Source organism: Myripristis murdjan, chromosome 19 (assembly GCF_902150065.1).
Source record: "Myripristis murdjan chromosome 19, fMyrMur1.1, whole genome shotgun sequence".
NCBI lineage: Eukaryota > Metazoa > Chordata > Actinopteri > Holocentriformes > Holocentridae > Myripristis > Myripristis murdjan.
In genome coordinates, this window is record NC_043998.1 from 12,307,817 (window position 1) to 12,325,230 (window position 17,414).

The following is a 17,414-nucleotide window of genomic DNA, read 5'->3' on the forward strand; positions in this document are numbered from 1 at the left end:
AACAGCATTACCTATGCATGGTAGGTGACTTGGGAGTGTGGCTCCACTCGTCCATGCTCTTGATACTACTCATCTGTTGCAGTTTGGAGCTCAGTTCATTGATGATGCTGGCCTTCACGCCGGATAGAGGCGAGTGCGCCCTCCGGCCATCCAGAGACATACCACTTCTCTGGATCCCGCCACCGCCATGCTCATGCTCCCCCACCTCCCCCCAGCCCACAGACCTGGCATCCATGGGCCTTTCTAAGCAGGCAGCCAGAGTGGAGCCAAAGCCGTCCTCCAATTTGGATCGGCCCGGTTTCCGTTTCCTCTCCTCCACTGCAGCGCCATCTCTCCTGGGCTCTTCTTGGTTGTTTTGTCTCTGCAGCTGCAAGGAGGCAGGGTTGGTGCTGCTCTGTCTACGCAGTGCAATAGGCGGGCCCCTCCCTCCCACCTCCTTGTAATGAGTCATCTTTGGAAACACAGGGTTTGCCAGTTTGGCGTTGTGCACCTCGAATGTTTGCCCACCTGAGTAGGTTATGTAGGACTCCTGGTGTTCACTTCCTTTCTCTCCCTCTCCTCCGCCTGCATCTCCTCCACTGCCTCCCCTATCTCCTCTCAGTCCCAGCATTTCTAGATGGTGGTCACTACTGCTGTGACTGTCCAACTCTTCAATCCCAGAATCCACCACCGCATCCTGCCAGTCTCCACTCTTGGAAGTGATACTGGAGTGATGGTGGTGGTCAGCAGCTTTTCCCCCGGCGCTGGAGCCGGCTTTGGGGCCGACCGTTGTCATGCTGTAGTCAGAGGATGCTGTGGAGGCTGTTGTGGCAGAGGCAGCAGCAGTTGCAGTCATGGTTGTGGTGGCATAGGTCATGGTGGTGGTGAGGGAGGCCGTCCCTCTGTCCTGGGCTGCGCTCTGACCGCCTGCTGAGGGGTTGTTGGGGCTGCCGTAGTAGGAGTGAGAGTGGGACATCGGCTGGGGTCTGTGCAGCGAGGAAGCAGGCAGAGCAGATGCAGAAGTGGTAGTGGTGGAGGAAGGTGGGAATATCTGTGGGGAGGGGAGGGAGGGAGAGAGAGCGGATTGTGTAAGGTTGGCCACCTCACTGTCATACGATGTAAGGCTGGAGGCAGCAGAGTCGCCGCCCTGCGGTGAGGGCTGGGGTGCGTTTGAGGTGGCGACTCCAGGATTTTTGGTAGAGGGAAGTGGTGGCGCCGGAGGTGGAGCAGCAGCAGCAGAGTGTTGATTTTGGTGTTGATGCTGCTGAGCGAACTGCTGAACTCTTTCATTCTCACCGTTGGCAAACTGTAATGGAGGGGGTAAGGGGTCTGCAAAGACAAACTCATCGTCTACATCTATGGAGGGAGCTGGTGGAGGGAGAACCATAAGCCCTAGACCTCCAGGTTCTGATCCCATTGCCTCTCCACCAGGTTCATGTGTCTGTGCTGGGGCTGTGGGGACGGTGTATTGGGGGACGTAGCTGGTATTGGGAGTAGTCTCCATCTGCAGGAAGGAAGGTCGACGAGGAGCAGGCTGAGTCGGTGGGGGTGGAGGCTGTGAAGGTGGAAGAGGTCTGCTCTCATACCCTTCCCTTTCTCTGTCTCTCTCCCTAGGGCTCTGTGGGTAATACTGTGTTGAATACTGGGTAGTTCTGTCCTCCGAGAAGCGAACTCGGAGGCCCTCCCTGGGTCCTCCCTCTCTCTCCCTCTCCATTCTCTCTCCACCTGCTCCTCCTCCCAACCGCAGTATCCTTGGCGACTGTGGCCGGCTCAAAGAGGCAGGGGAGGTTGTGGTCGTGGGAGAGGTGAGGTGCAAGGAGACCGGAGAGGTGTAGGCAGATTGCGTAGGGGTTGGGAAAAGGGAAGGTGTCGGGGTCTGTACAGGGGTGGGGAAAGCTCCCACTGTGGACATCTGCCGACCAAAGTGCCTCTCTTCACGGCGTGTCCTGCGGTCGTCCTTCAGGGCCCTCTCTCTTGCAGCTAAAGCCAGACCCAGAGGAGACGAGGGGTCTAGAACCTTCCCTGTGAGTGGATGGATGAAGGTTGTGGCTGGTTGGTTGCCCAGGCCGTAGTTGGAGGGAGCTGACTTGGGCTGGCCGTCCTGACCAAGGATAGGGGAGGAATACTCGGGCAAGCCAAAGGCTGGGGGCATGCTGCTGGCATAGTTGACATAACTGTCTCCAGAGAACATGCCTTCATCAATGGACTTGGAGGGCCGGAGGCGAGGGGTGGGCACATCCATTTGGGAGGTCTGTAAAGGCTGGATTCTTACCGCTGGTGCTCCTCCTCCCTCTCCTGCTCCTCCCCCACCTCCTGCCTCCCCTTGGATGTCCTCTTCAGAGGAGAGGAAGAAAGAAGCGCTCTTTCTCCTCATGTCCCGGAAACGTTCCCTCTCTCTGCGTGCCCCGCCTCCGAAGGCTCCGCCAAAAGTGTAGTCCAGATTATCCAGGTGTTGCTGCGAGGAAATGGAGGGGGCGATGGATGATGGGGGTAATGGGGTGGATGTGGGGGGCTGAGGTGGTGAGGGAGTGAGGGGTGAAGGTAAGTTGGTGTTGGGGCCGTCCGTTGTTGCAGTGGGCAAGGCAGAGTCGTCTATTTCCGGGGAGGGCTCGGCCTCCATGCTGCTGCCTTGGCTGCTGCGGCCGCTGCTGCTGGTGGACGGGGCTTTGACGATGATGGTGGGGATGGGGATCGAGCTTTTCTCCTTGGCTGCGCCCCCTTTCGCTCGGTGCTGCCTAAGCCCATCTTCTACTTTCGACTGCTTCATTAAAGCTCCCCTGCCGCCCCTCCTGGCTACTCCCCCCCTGCCAGCTCCTCCACCCCGCTCCCGGGTGGCCATGTGCGGGTGATGCTGTGGAGCTTGTTGGGATTTGGATGTAGCACTTGTCGGTGGCGTAGCACTGCTGTAGCCTCTCCTTAACCCCCCCATCTTGCCCCCACCCTTCCTGGGCATCTCCGGCTCCCTGCCTAGTGCTGTAAGTCCTTCAGATTGTCTCCTTAGGGTGGGGACCATGACCTGCTGGTTCATCCCACCAGGGCCTCCCCTGTCCCAGGCTGCTTGGTTAGCATGCCCTGGCTGGGAGTGGAGCTGGTAGTGTTGTTGGGGTACAGGGGGTATGGGCATAGCCGGCCCTCTCCCAGGGTGGGGGCCTGCAGATAAAGGCGGCTCTGGGGCAGACGTGTTTGGTGGTGGTGGGATTTCCTCAGGTCCCGGGACTGACAGGCTGCGAGCCAGCTTCATGGCAGGAGGATGGAGGTATTGACGCTCCTCCTCTGTCACACCTGAATACATAGATAGAGACAGTTATAAGGTGTAACAATCAAACACACGTTGTTGAACAGTCACACAATATCTTTCTACAACAATGGGCCTTACCGATGGATTTTTGCCGCATCATGACTGCATGCTGGGGGCCGTGGCCTGGTTGAAACTGAGCCTGGTTATAACCAAAGCCTGGTCCGTGTGGCATCATACTCACTGGCGGCTGCTGCTCATAGTTTGGCTTCAGATGTTGAACCACATAATGAAAAGAAAGGAAGACAAGCAAAAGAGAAATTGAGAAGGCGGAAGGAAGTAAAGACATGACAGGAAATGTTTACTCAGACAAAACCAATAAAAAATATATTAATGTTGACTGCTAAGGAGATACAAAGTTGATGTGCCTTGCAATACAGCAGATCCAATCAGTTAAAAGAAAAGTATTCGTGTATCAAGAACCAGAGCATATAAATGGACACAACCTGACTCATACTTAAACAAATGCTTTGGTGTGGGTGGTCCATTGTCAATCATTTTCTGTAAAGTACAGTGAGGGCAGCAGAATGCATAACGGCGTGGAAAAAAGCTGAAGACTGTGCTCCTTCATGGAAACAAAATAGCGGGGTTCTACAAGTGGTCGTCGGCTCCACGGCTAAACGCACGCTGAAATCTGAGGCAGTGGAAAAGCTCTGCTCTCTGTGTGAATCTGACATTGCAAGAATGGGGGCAGAGGTTCACAGCTGTTCATGATTATTGCTGTCATTGTTAACATTCGTAGAGGCTGTACAAGCTGATTCTGAAAAGCCAGCAGGAGCTTGAATTATGTAAGAATACACAGTAGATGCAGGCAAACGATCCAGCATCCATTTCCCTCCAATTCCCAGCTGTACCTCAGTGACTGCATTGGAAGCAATGCTCTTGGTCCGGTCCCTTTTGCCCCCATGACCTCTCTGGCCCTGGTTGTCCGATGTTATTGTCTGTTGGGCAGCAGCCAGGATTTCATCCAGTTTGTCTAAGACAGAGACAGAGGAAGGAGAGGGGGCGAAAAAAGAAAGAAGGAGCATAGCATGAGCAAAATTTGGTGGGTAGGACAGAAAAAAGCCGCCTCTTGCCCCCTAAAGGTTTAAATACATGATATTAGTATAGTATGACAAAAGCGGGAGAGACTTCTTACTCAGTGCCATCTGATAGACTGTCCTCTTCTTATCAGGAGCCTGAGAAGACTCGTATTCTGAGGGGGGGAGGAGAGAAAAAAACATCCTTTAAGCATCAAACAGGCTGACTCTTAATTAAGGCTCGGGGGCTGATAGAGGTAATGATAAAGATTCATATTCACCTGCTTTCTTTTTCCAAGGAGAGGCAGCTGTGGCATACATAATTCGAGAAACATAAATTAGGCCTGACTAGAGCTACTGTATTGCCGTCTATGTAAAGCAGATGAAAGGATGAAGATACATACTCGGACACATGTGATGATGAGGATGCTGATGTGGTGAGAGGGATGGTGATGGGGACGGAAATGATAATGAGGGTACACAGATCCATGATTCTCCCACCTTTCTCCACTTTAGGCGGCACGTTTGGTTCGGAAGACAAAAAGAAACAGTTTGTTACTGAAGCTATTAACAGGTCACAGAAACTAAAAAGGAAACTGCTAAGATCTCCCTTTACTTAATAGACAGACTTACTAGAGATACACAGGTACTCCATAGTATGCAGCAATATTCAACTTTGCTATTCATAGGTAAGAACTGCTAATTTACTGGCAAGGGGAAATTAATCTACTCAGTCCTCCCTCATTAAGCCGATGATGATGAAAAAATGAAATTACACACATGCTGGATAATTTTCAAGGCTCTGCATCAACTCACTTAATATTTAATGCAGTGTTTCCCCTACCACTCAAACGGTGGGGTGGGCCACCCCGCATAGAGGAGCCGCAACCCGCCGAATATTACTTCATACCTTGGTTTCAGTTGAGTCATTTTCACAGGCTCTAAATTTCTGAGGGTACTTTCATTTTTCCCAAAAAACATCTAAGATGAAACACTAATCTGATACATTTTCTGATGTATGGCATTCTCTTCTCATGCAATCTTAAACGAAATACCCCTCCTCCTCCTCCTTCTGCCGTGCTTTCTTATTCTTAGTCTCCACTGTTGTCTTACCCATGTCCTCCAGCTCTGATGTCATCGATTTGGAGCGCAGGGCAATGGCAGGAGGAGTCAGTCTTTTAGTCTGCTGCGGGGCTGCCAGGGGAAGCCAGCCAAATGCAGACTTAATGTTTAGTATTCTGGTATAAACATGCAGTCGCCAGTGACGACTACATTACAACACGCTTTTACAGTGATATAAACATACAATCAGTTTTATCGTCACATCGTAAACATAAGATGGAAATAACACACATGTTGGACTCTAACCTTTCTTCTTGGCGGTGTCTTCCATCTCAGGGTTTCGAGCAACCATCACGACTTTAACCATGAGGCTGTTGCCGCCCTGTCGGATCATATTGACCACCTGCCTGTGGCCCACCTTCACCACATTCTGGCCATTCACCTGACAGACACACAGATGGAGATTGAATGAATACACAATGAGCAGATGAGGTGCATGAATTTCATTTAAAGGCAAAATCAAATCCACCCATGGGTCCTTCTGTATGGCTATATTTCATCAATCTGCGATGTTCAGTGCATTCCAGGATCCAATTTTGTGATCAAGTGCTGAATGTATTTTGTGTTGTTTCCACTTTCCCTCTACCTGCCTCCTCTACTTCTACTTCACTTAGTGGTTTTCTATATTTCCAGGACTGACTTTTGACAATCCGCAGAAAATGTGTGAGAACTTGTTGCATTCAGTGTGTGTAGGTGGACAGAGCACTAGCTATAGTAACCGAGATAAGATCGTAAGAGCAAGAGAGCTTTTCCAGACGAGAAAAAAATGAAAGCCTCGCCACTTAACAAAATATATATCATGTCTTGTGGCTGCATGCATTCTGCTATATTAGTGCGACTGTCACTGGAAAAAAAGCATCTCTGCCTTCTCTATGATCTCTCTGAATGTCACCATGAATGCAAAATGGTTTGAAAGAAGCTGTTGCTCTTTAATTCTCAAAGACTGATCTGCTACATGCCGCTGATTTTTTACATAGCTCAATATTTCGCTTCATCAAACTACATTGCTGCTGCACTGGAAATATCTTAAGTGTGTTGTCATGTTGTTGACTTTTACACAGTTGCTAAAAACACGTCCCCAAACAACAAAATGGACCCAGAAAGGCATCATACATCATCAATAGCTGTTTTTCAGCAGTGTTTTGGAATGAATTTTTAATCAATTAATCTAAATGAGGCTTCTGCGCATGGCATGCCTGCTTGCTTATTAGGTATTAAAATTAAAGACTTAAAATTCAGTTTGTGTTGACAGTCCCAAATGCAAACCACCACTGTGCCTGTTAGCACCTCGATGAGGAAGTCCCCCATCCTCAGGCCGGCTCTCCAAGCCACGCCCCCCTCATCGACAGACTCCAGGTACTGCAGCGCGGGGAACGCTGGCGTTGGAGTGAACTCCTCTATGGGAGTCTGAGCTGAAGAGGATAAGACAGAGAGGACGAGCATGAATGGAGACGGATAAAAAGAACATAGGTTTGAAATTGAGGGAAGGATGGAGAGATTAGAGAGGGTGAGAAGGCAAAAAAAACCAGCACCAGAGACTGAGAGGCTGAAGAATCTATAAAGACAGAAGGATCTGGGGTGAATTTTTGAGGAGAGGAGGCAATGTCTTACCTTTGGCTCCCCTAAGCACAAAGCCAAAGCCCTCATTGTCTTTCTTCTGCAGGAGCACTGTCTTCTCCTTAATGATGTAGTCACTTAGAGAGAATGAATCAGGAGTGCAGGAGTGGGGGAAAGACAGAAATGGAGAGAGAGAGAGAGAGGGGAAGAAAGATCGCTATGACTTCTTCAGCAATGGAAAAGTGTTATTGTCATGCAAATAAAGCTTTTTTTTCTCAATGTGGGAAACAGCTATACTGCATCACATTATGAAATCACACTGCACCAAAAGATAGGTTGGCTTGAGAGTGTCATACAAAAAAGCGCTATTGTACAAAAGGGTCGATGGCAGGGGTAGAGTTAGTGTCACAATGGGTGAGGAGTAAGAGTATATGGGATGACAATCCATAGTATAGCCTAATCCAGCTAGAGCTGACAACTACTGGGCCGGGGGGAATGGCACATTAGAAAAATGTGCACATGCACTTCACTGATAATGGAAACTTCCAAATGCACCTAAATCGCTGCATTAGCTTTCACCGCCTCTGGCAGCTTTTGCAAGGATACTGCTCGACTCCAGCGCACAACTACTGGTCATACATGACACTTCAAATTATGTACAGGAGGAAATCCGACAGTCGCCTAATCTCCCTCCACAACCAGCTACACTCGCCCAAACATTAGAGTGTGGGAGGGAGCACCAGTGATCACAGAAGCTGATGATGTTCATTGATTGACGTGGCAACCTCGTTATAAAGATGGCTGAAGTGGTGTTCCTGCACGTTTAGCCCGGCAAGTCAATCTGCTTCATTACTCGATTACCATGTCTGGGACTTATGGCAGTATTACGGCCTTTCGCCTCATGTGGCACTGAATAAACAGACACCACGCAAACCACATCTCATGACTCATTTCTGGACTTGACTTTCCAACAATGTCAATTCACCCTCATTCTGTTAGAAAGCCCGGGGCTTGAACAGAGCTGTACGACTTAAGAGGAATTCCAGACATTTCTTTCCTCAGTGGCTTATTTCTGCATTAGTTGGTGCTCTTCAGCTTAACTCAAACTGGCACACCGACTGAAATCAAATCAAAGGTTTTGATTTCCTAGAGTGGCTGAACTGTGAGCGAATAGCATGAGTTGCCGGGTCACAGAATTGTCTTTACTTAATAGCTGACTGACAAAAAAATTCAGCAACATTGTGCTGGGTGCACAATTCACCAACATGACAAGTGTGTGGTGGGAATAAAATAATATCAAACCAATGTGTTGATGTGTCTACTTTCCACATTGTCCCTTTACTGGTGGCATCCAGCAACCACTCGTGCATTCATGCCATCACAAAGTGGAGTACACCAAGTTTAGCACTGCAAAAATCTCCATTTCAACAAGTCATTTAGTTTCATATTCAGACTTAAAATCTTGTTTTTCTTAAAAAAAAAAAAAAAAAAACAAAAGTGAAAAAAATCTGCCACTTGTTTCCAATGTACTTTTACTTTTTTCTGGGAACAAGTATGATTTTTTTTTTTTTTTTGGAAAAACAACAGAATAAGTCAGATCAGCCCACTGCAATGATCAGCCCATCAAGAAAATGACTGATTCAAGACAAATTTGGAAACAAGTTGATTAGCATTGGAAACAAGTGGGATTATCTCATGCTACTGGCAGGTTTTTACACTTGCTTTAAGAAAAATGATTTCAACATTGAATGTGTGACTAAATGACTTGCTGAACAGTTTTTTGCAGTGAGAAAAGGACGGTAGATTCATGAGGGTTAACTTCACGTGCCCCGGCCCCAAGTCCTCTACACCAAGCCATAACTTTTAGCGCCGAGCAGACGATCGCTACTTTCCCCCTACTGAGGTCCATCCCTTGCGCGTTCTCCATCAACGTTACTGTTTCGCCAACGCACAGCCGCCTTCCAGCCATCTGCTCCTCACACCTCATTCCTTTTTCTCTCACCCTGTCCTCCATCATGCTTTCCCTCTCTCAGGATCAAAGTAACATGGAGTGGGTGGATGGATCCACTAGGCTCTCCAGCTATCCATTTCCAATGAACAGAGCCAGCGTGTTTCCCCAAGGTGATTCTGAGGTGTTGCTAACACTAAATACTAGATTTCGCTCACATGTGTAGCTGTTCAGCCCCTCTTCCACCACACTGTCCACCCTGTTGATTGCAGCCAAACACAGACCCAACATCCATGGTTAATCTCTACTGGCTAGGAGGACACTCTCCCTGAACTGGCTTCAACGGAGCTGTAAGCCTATTAGAGAACAGAGTTATTATGTACCCTCCTGAGTCATCCTCTCCTCCATCCACAATTACTGAGAAAAAAGGCAGCTTTTTAACCATTTGCCTGCGGGACGTACATGCAGATAGGCTGGCTATGTGGGGACAGGAACCCACACACCACATGTGAAGCACTTGACTGATGTTAGTGACACACACTGTGCATGGAGATAGATGCAGAAGAGAAGCTACTCCCCCAACAATCAACCACCATGACGTATACACTTACATGTAGAAATCACATAGACGCTCAACGTACATGTACGTACACAACGCACATTAATACAAATGCGTGCACACACAGGCACACACAGAAATTGCTGGTATGTCAAATCAGTCTCAAGAGGAATTGATAAGCCACTCTCTTGCCACTTTTTGACTCCACTCTCATCCTTGTCTATGGTGACTGCAACACACATTCTTAATGATACAGTGGGAAATGACACGTATTTTATGGGGTAAGACAGTGGAGCCCTTTAAAGAAACAGGAATACATGTAAATGGGAAGTGCTGGTGAATGAAAAATATCTGCTTTAAGAGATCATGACTCAAAGAGAATGAAATACACCCACACTGTCTGACTGAAATGCATCAATATATGCTCCCTTTCACACACAAACGCACACACACACACACAGAGACACACACAGCATTCAGAAATACATGGGAGGAAGACACAGAAATAAACATGCTGCAGAGTCTCCATTCAATAGACACTTCCGTCCCACAGAGATATTCACATGCACAGGAATAAGACAATTAAAAACACGCACGCACATAGACACACGCGCACGCTTGGAGACACACACACATACACACACAGAATACATAGCTTATTAGTCTGCCTTTGAAAAGGCACGGCCTCTCAATAGCATCATCTACCTCTCCCCTCTCTCCATTGTCCTCTCCTCACATCCATAGCCAGCCAATGAATGAGGAAACAGCCGCTACCTGTAAATGAACCACACGCTCCTGTTTCTGGGGCCCAGTGACGGCCACGAAGAAGAGAGGGAGAGAGAGAAATCTCTCTCTCCGCATCCCCCCATTGCCATGTCCCCCCCTCCTCTTTTGCGCGCTCTCCACCACCACCTCCTCCTCCTCCTCCTCCTCCTCCTCCTCCTCCCGCTCCTCCTCCTCCTCCTGGTCTTCCAGCGAGAGCTCAGCCAGAGAGAGCCGCGAGAGTGGAGGAGAGAGAGAGAGCGAGAGAGGTGGGGGAAGAGGAAGAGAGAGAGAGAGAGTGAGAGAGAGAGAGGGAGAGAGAGCGCACTGGTCTGCACCCCGCATATTTCAGACAAGCAAGAGACAGAGATGGGGAGAGAGAGAGCCAGAGATTATTACAACAGGGAGAGAGAGAGAGAGAGTGAGGATGGAGAAAAGAAGGGGGAAGGGGGTGGGGGGTAAAATAAGGAATAGGGGGAGATAGAGTTGAATCGTCGGGTGGTGATGGGGGGGGTTGGGTGGCTATAGATGTGTGGTGACATGGTGTTGGGAGGGTGCAGTGCATGTATTTGCACATCCAGCGACTGGCGTATCACAGATTCACCAACAGCTGATTCCCACCCTGGATTTACTCACACACACATTTTGCAGACTTTCCTCTCACTCCCTTCCTCTCCGCTAAACCGTAACAGAGCACTCTCACCACGGCACAGGCTAACTCTCTCTCTCTCTCTCTCTCTCACTGACTCTCTCTCTCTCTCTCTGTGAAATAGTAATTGACATTCTCCCAAATGCCTAACCGCAGTGAGGAACATTCACCGGCGTCACCCTGCTCTTAATTGAGCACCACTTTGCGACGGTGCTGAAATTACACTTAACTAACTTAACACAGGTAATGTAACCCCATTGGCTGCTATTTCCATTTGTCTCTGAGTGACAGTGGGAGCCGCTTAGCGCAGGGCTAATGTCAGCTACAATGCGTAAGAGCCTGCAAAGCCCAGGGGTGGCAACTGGTAAGTCCCCCTCACTAGCCCAGGGACCTAACTAATGCTCGGTGCTTCAGCCTCCTCATGACTCATCAGCAGGATGATGTACTAGCCTGTGTGTACAAAGGCGCACAGAGAGACATGGGCATACTAGCACACACACACACACACATAAACATACAAAGCTTCATAATGCAGCACTGTAGCAGCCTGGGGCTCGGCTGCGGCGTGATGCTGGCAGATCAGACAGATGCAATGGAGGAGAAGCAGGAAATCACCATCGCCATTCATTGTGTCATTATTGTCTTCCATTGTAAACAAGCACGAGAAGGAAGAGTGAAGCATGTGGTAGTGTAGCTGACAATCTGAATAGGGCCAGCGCGGGAACAATTGCGGAGACAAGTGCGTTTGTCTGGTGGAGCTAAAAGGGAAACAAGTGAAATGACATGCCTGCTCTTTGTGCTTTCAGCTGCGGGCAAGTTCACACAGCACAACAATAGGGAACGGGCACTCCACCCTAAGCTTCACCGGAGGATCAAGCAGAAAACAGACACGCAGGCACATCGACATGAAGGCATGAACACACAAAGTCAAACCGGCAGGCGTGCACAAACACACTGGCACACACACTCACACACACATGCGCACACAGCCTCCAATTAACAACAAAACAACAGCGTGTCAACCCAGCATGGTCTACTATTTCAATCACCTTGACTAGCCTGACAGTCTGCCCTTAATAAAGCAGAGAATAGACAGTTCATGTGCTGCCCACAAGCTCATGTGACAAGCCACAGCTGAAACATCAGCAGGGGTTACAGCCAATGAGATTCAGTCTAGTTTTTCTCGATACTGATTAAACTGAAAGGCAGCAGGCTTGGCTTACCGCTGGATTGAATATTACAGTTGCTCATTTGTGGCGAAAATGCCTGTTTTAACCCACTTACTGACCACACATCAGTTGCTGGGTACGTCTAGGCATTATAAGGGACATAGCAACTACGGCTGGGCAAAATAGACAAAATCAAACAACACGATGTCTCTGTCTGAATACCTCGATACTGATATTGTGATATTTTAGGCATGACTGTCAGTGATTTCATGCAATATTTACACAGAGAATATTTCTGATAAAGAGTCATGAGCAACGTGGATATGATAACCAAGCAAGACAATGATAGAACAGCTACAACTTATTGAAATGCAGCCTTTACAAACAGTGAAAGACAACACATATCCGATATTATATTATGTTATCCAAAATCCCAGGCGATATCTTGTGTCACAATACCGATATAATATCGATATTGTTCTAGTAGCGACTGTCAATTGATTCTTACCTGGGGCCATCGACCCCATCGTAGCCTCCAACGGTGACATTTCGAAATAGTTTCCTCTTGGCTTTTTCACTGCGCATCTCTGAAAGGCACAACATATGTGCAGTTTAAATTTCCTGTCACAACACGTGCTTTGTCTTTCCACACAAGCGTTGCCTTGCCTTTAGCACAACACATGTGAATCAAACATATTTACACCATGTTCTCATGTCCTTATTTTTTTTTTTTTTTTTTCTGTTCATGGCATATGGTTGTCTTGCTGTGCAAACCATGCAGCTGTGAAAAACAAGACCAAAGTGAAAGCTTGTGCTGTGTATGTGTCAGGGACTGCTGTGCACGGGCCTGCTGATAAACATGAACGTGACATTTGCAGGGTGTTGCACTGACTTAAAGGATAACAGCGACTGTTCGGCCCATTTTCCAGCATGCCCTCTCGCTCATCTAAAAATTCCTGGATATTTTTACATGCTATTATCAGAGCAGCAGTTGTCCTGTGACTTATTTCCCTACCACTAGACACTGTTATCTTTCATCCAACTGAAAACGAATTCAAAAACAAATTTTTGAGATGATAAACAAAGTGTAATAATGTATTCCGAGGAGATGTGTGCACCTGCCTCACCTCATAAAAACATTGTTCTGTGAATGAAAACTGCTTCTCCCCCAAATAGATGTGAATATCTTGAAATTAATACAGACATTCAGAGAACCCTCAGTGGACAAACAGGGCTACTGTAGTTTTTTCAATGATGTTATTACATGATGCAACAAAATCATTACATTGTATGGCAAAAATATAAAGGGTGAAGAAACACTGAACACTGGCAGCATGACTGCAAAATAATGTTGGTTTTTGAGAATAATCATGAAAAAAAAAAACTAAATGTAGGCTACCTCTCAAAATGCTAACATGACTGTAGTATGTATGCAAGTTATTTTTGAGATGCAGACACACAAATGAGTTGGACCTGATGATAATAACATAAAACATTTGCTTCTTATCTACCAGGACAACAGAATTAAAACTCTGGCAACAGGTTACCACAAAAAAAAAAAGAAGAAAAAAAAAAAAAAAACATGCACACACAGGGATTCACGAGGGAGAGAAGACACTCTGGATAATGGGCTCAACATTCACCTTTGGCTTGAGTGATTATTTTGAAAGGTAACACTGAGGGGAAGCTCCCACCTGGTCGATTGTCCTTGTTGAGAGCTGCCACCTCTTCCACACACTCTGAGGGAAACCAGCCGGTGCGACCTTTCACCGTCCCCTCCCAGTAGCCCCCCTCTCCTACACTCAACACTGAGCAGATAGATAGATAGATAGATAGATAGATAGATATAGTAGTGTCATGTAGAAAAGAAGGAGAAACATTGCAAAGAAAGATAAGGCCAGCAGATACATTGCAATGAGTCACATTAAAGGAAAGATCCACCCTCAGATACTCCTACACTGGTATACATCATCAGTCTGTGATGCTCAATGCATTGCAGGAGTTATTTTGTGATGAACTGTTGCGATCGACTTTCCTGCACACACTGTCCCTCAACCTGCCTTGTCTATTTCAGCCTCAGCCTCTACATCTTGCCACGTTTCCCAGAATAACTTTCAACATCAATCAAAGGACGGTGTACGGATGTATAATTGTAGTTAGTTAGCCAAGCAGTTCATGGCAACAGAGGTGTGTCTGTGACTGCAGCTGCACCCCGTACTTGTGGCTGCATTGCACTCTGGTCTATGGAGGCTGCTGCTGCTGTGGAGAAATTAGTTTCCTGCCTCTTCTGTGATTGATTTCTCCCTGTATGACTATTAAACATCGATGCAAATCTTCCAACATGACGGTTGGTAAAGCAAAAGGAAAAAAATAATCACCTATCTAATTATGTTATCATTCTTTTTTCCAGGTTTTACTATATTTTGGGTTCACTTTTTTTCCCTTAAGATCACGTTCATCAATCCCCTGTCCGAGGAAAACACTGAAATGTCAGCATATCAGGAAAGCAAAAACTGCTTTTCTGCTTGTTCACACTGATACCCACACATTTCTGCATCAAATGGATTTGAAATGGGTTCGTGAGACAAAGACATGGCAGCGTTTTGTCAGCCCTCCATCTCACCTTTAACTTTGTCTCCTTTGCTGAGGGTGAGCTCTCTGTCTCCACTGGCAGAGTGGGCGCGCGTGGCCACATACACCCTTCCTGGTACTGCACTGTACATACGCCTCATCTGACTCCCCCCAAAGTTCGAGCTGCAGAGACAGAGAGAGAGAGAGATTGTTACAAAACCACAAGATGAAGCTGTATCATGAGATGTGACGAGATGAGTTGTATACAACGGCAAAAAAAAAAAAAAAGAGAACATAAAAGTGTTTCACACCATGCAAGCAAAAGTTAAACTGCAAAAAAGTTTTAATCACAAGAACGGTTTCTGCTACTGTCGATAGTCTTTAGTTCAGCTTTTCTACAATCCAGCCTCACACACGACTCAGAGAGTTACAGGAACTGAACGTGAACTTGCACAGAAATCGGGCGTATCACTCCTTTTCTCACAAAGCGAACCCCGTCCCTGTGCTAATTGTCATGAGCTCAGGAGCAGCTCAGGAGCGGCTCAAGGCTTTGTGAGCTCCCCCACTTTCTTCAACCCTCTGCAGCAATTTCTGTCAAAGCAATACAAGCCAAACATCCACATGGTTACAGTAAAATCCCAGATGACACAGCCATCCTTGGTGCAATAAAAACAAAATCTGATATGGCAGGACTCATCTGTAATTGACAATTTTGTGCAGTTCTGTGGTACCTATTTCCTTTTGCTGAATGTAAGCAAATCAAAGGAGAGGATTTTCAGTTCAACCCAAACAGCAGAGACTACCAGCTGGTGGCAAGCCAAAATACAGCCACAGAGCAGGTCGTTACTGCACATGTACATACAAATGGGAATGCTTAAGAGCCTATGATGCTGCAACTTCCCAAAAAAACACACATTGTACGTCTTATCTGCGCTGCCACAAAGATCATTAGAGCCCGAAACAGAGCTGTCACTCTCTCTCTCTCTCTCTCTCTCTCTCTCTCTCCAGAAAGTATTTTAACTTACCGCCTGCAGACAGGCCATGAAAATCACAGCAAACCGCACTCACACCCTAAAGAGTGAATACTAATGTCTCCCATCGTGCAACAGCGTGCCTTGGTACTGATTGAGTTGATATAAAATGATAGTTGATGTAATGTTGATATAATGCAGAGGGGTGAAGTATCTTCACATTGTTTCCTGCGTCTTCACTGTTGTGTGTTTTAAGCTCAGTTTTTTTAAATAAATGTGACACCGCCAGAATGATTTTGGTGAAACGTAGAGGGAAGGTTCATGTTGTCACTGACAGGCCGAAGGTGTGGCTGCATCATTTTGCAGGTGATTTCACCGATTAACACACCTTCAACTCATCAGTGATATGAGCTGGTGTCGTCTTTGTTTAGGATCAAACACTGGAGACTCAGTTCTCTGTGACGCTCTTTGTTTTTTAAATTACGTTCTTTGTAACTGGATTTCTTGGGATAAAGGGGCAGATTAAATAAGATTATTCTTCTTTCTGCTCCCTTTCATTCAAGATCCGGGAACGTTTGTATTTATATTAAATTTTTTTTCCCTTTTATAAATGAATGAAATAAAGAATAAATAAATACATAAATAAAATTGCAGCCTATTGCCCTGTTTATGTTAATGTATATGTAAGTTGGTATATTTTCCCTTGTTTGGCTCCTTACCCCAGCCGGCCTCGTGGCTGACGGTGCCTCTCCTCTGTGTCACTCTGGCCTCCCCTCCCTCTGGATGGGGAGCGAGTTCGATTTCTGGGGCTGCTGGAGCTCCTCATGCCTACTGAAGCTCTGCGCTGACTCTGCAAATAACGTGGAAAGTCAAATACACACACACAAACCAAAAATAAATAAATAAATTAAAAAATTAAAAAATCTAAAACCTGGCAGGCAAAGATGCCATACAGCAAAAAATCTCCATCATGACACGTCATTTCGTCTCACAATTAGTTTTAAAATCTTGTTTTTCTTAAACCAAGTGAAAAGCTGCTAGTGGGATGAGAAAATCCCACATGTTTCCAGTGAAGTTTCACTTGTTTCAGGAATTTTTCAGGGAACAAGAATAAATATGTAGAAACAAAAGCAGAAAGCGGCAGATCAGCCCATTAGATTTAGACATTAGGATTAGAAATACATGGGATTATCTCATCCCATTGGCAGATTTTTGTCCACTTGTTGTGGGAAGAACAAGATTTTAACACAAAATGTGACACTGAAATGCTTGTGAAGGTGGAGATTTGCAGTGCAGAGATGTTGGGTTAGTTGTTCAACATCCACCCTCGGTACCTGTCTGGGGATGGGACTGGTGGCGGCCTTGTTGGGCAGGGCCAGAGGGTCAGACGGGGTCATGGTGTTATCACTGTTTGCGCGCAGGAGAGGGTAGGACTGGAGGAAGGGGAGAGGCAGTGTGCGGGCGCTCTCTTGTCGCTTGGCAACGTACTTTGGCGATTCCAAAAAGGGCACTGAGGATAGAGGCAAGCGAGGCGTGATGGCGGGGGATAAAGGGGTGAGAGGTCACGGGTGAGGAGTGAAGGAGGGCAGGAGGTGATAGAGGGAAAGGGGAAAAAAAGTTGTGAGCAAGAAAAAATGAAAATTGTGAGGGTGAAGAGCTGACAGATTCAGGAGACGGGCAGCAGTGGGATTAAATACGAGGCCTCAGAAGACACCAGGTTTAACATGAAGACTTACCTATGTCAGAATCTCTATGGTTTTTGATGAGTTCCCCGAGTTCAAAATGGCCAGACATTACAGCTAGCTGCCAAAAA

At 46.9% G+C, this 17,414-nt stretch overlaps 1 protein-coding gene across 1 annotated transcript in view; it reads right to left on the bottom strand.

Moving 5' to 3' along the window:
• The window catches only part of LOC115377796 (SH3 and multiple ankyrin repeat domains protein 1-like), a 32,284-nt gene that overhangs the window by 3,238 nt on the left and 11,632 nt on the right, over positions 1 to 17,414 (bottom strand). The window contains exons 10-25 of the mRNA XM_030077820.1: positions 17,338 to 17,404; positions 16,936 to 17,111; positions 16,321 to 16,451; positions 14,683 to 14,813; positions 13,754 to 13,867; positions 12,568 to 12,646; positions 7,027 to 7,109; positions 6,703 to 6,827; positions 5,662 to 5,797; positions 5,407 to 5,487; positions 4,795 to 4,803; positions 4,575 to 4,601; positions 4,413 to 4,469; positions 4,129 to 4,250; positions 3,356 to 3,482; positions 12 to 3,261 (exon numbers count right to left, since the gene is read on the bottom strand). Coding sequence (XP_029933680.1) covers positions 12 to 3,261; positions 3,356 to 3,482; positions 4,129 to 4,250; positions 4,413 to 4,469; positions 4,575 to 4,601; positions 4,795 to 4,803; positions 5,407 to 5,487; positions 5,662 to 5,797; positions 6,703 to 6,827; positions 7,027 to 7,109; positions 12,568 to 12,646; positions 13,754 to 13,867; positions 14,683 to 14,813; positions 16,321 to 16,451; positions 16,936 to 17,111; positions 17,338 to 17,404 — 4,715 coding nt within the window. The remainder of the gene's footprint in view (positions 1 to 11; positions 3,262 to 3,355; positions 3,483 to 4,128; positions 4,251 to 4,412; positions 4,470 to 4,574; positions 4,602 to 4,794; positions 4,804 to 5,406; positions 5,488 to 5,661; positions 5,798 to 6,702; positions 6,828 to 7,026; positions 7,110 to 12,567; positions 12,647 to 13,753; positions 13,868 to 14,682; positions 14,814 to 16,320; positions 16,452 to 16,935; positions 17,112 to 17,337; positions 17,405 to 17,414) is intronic.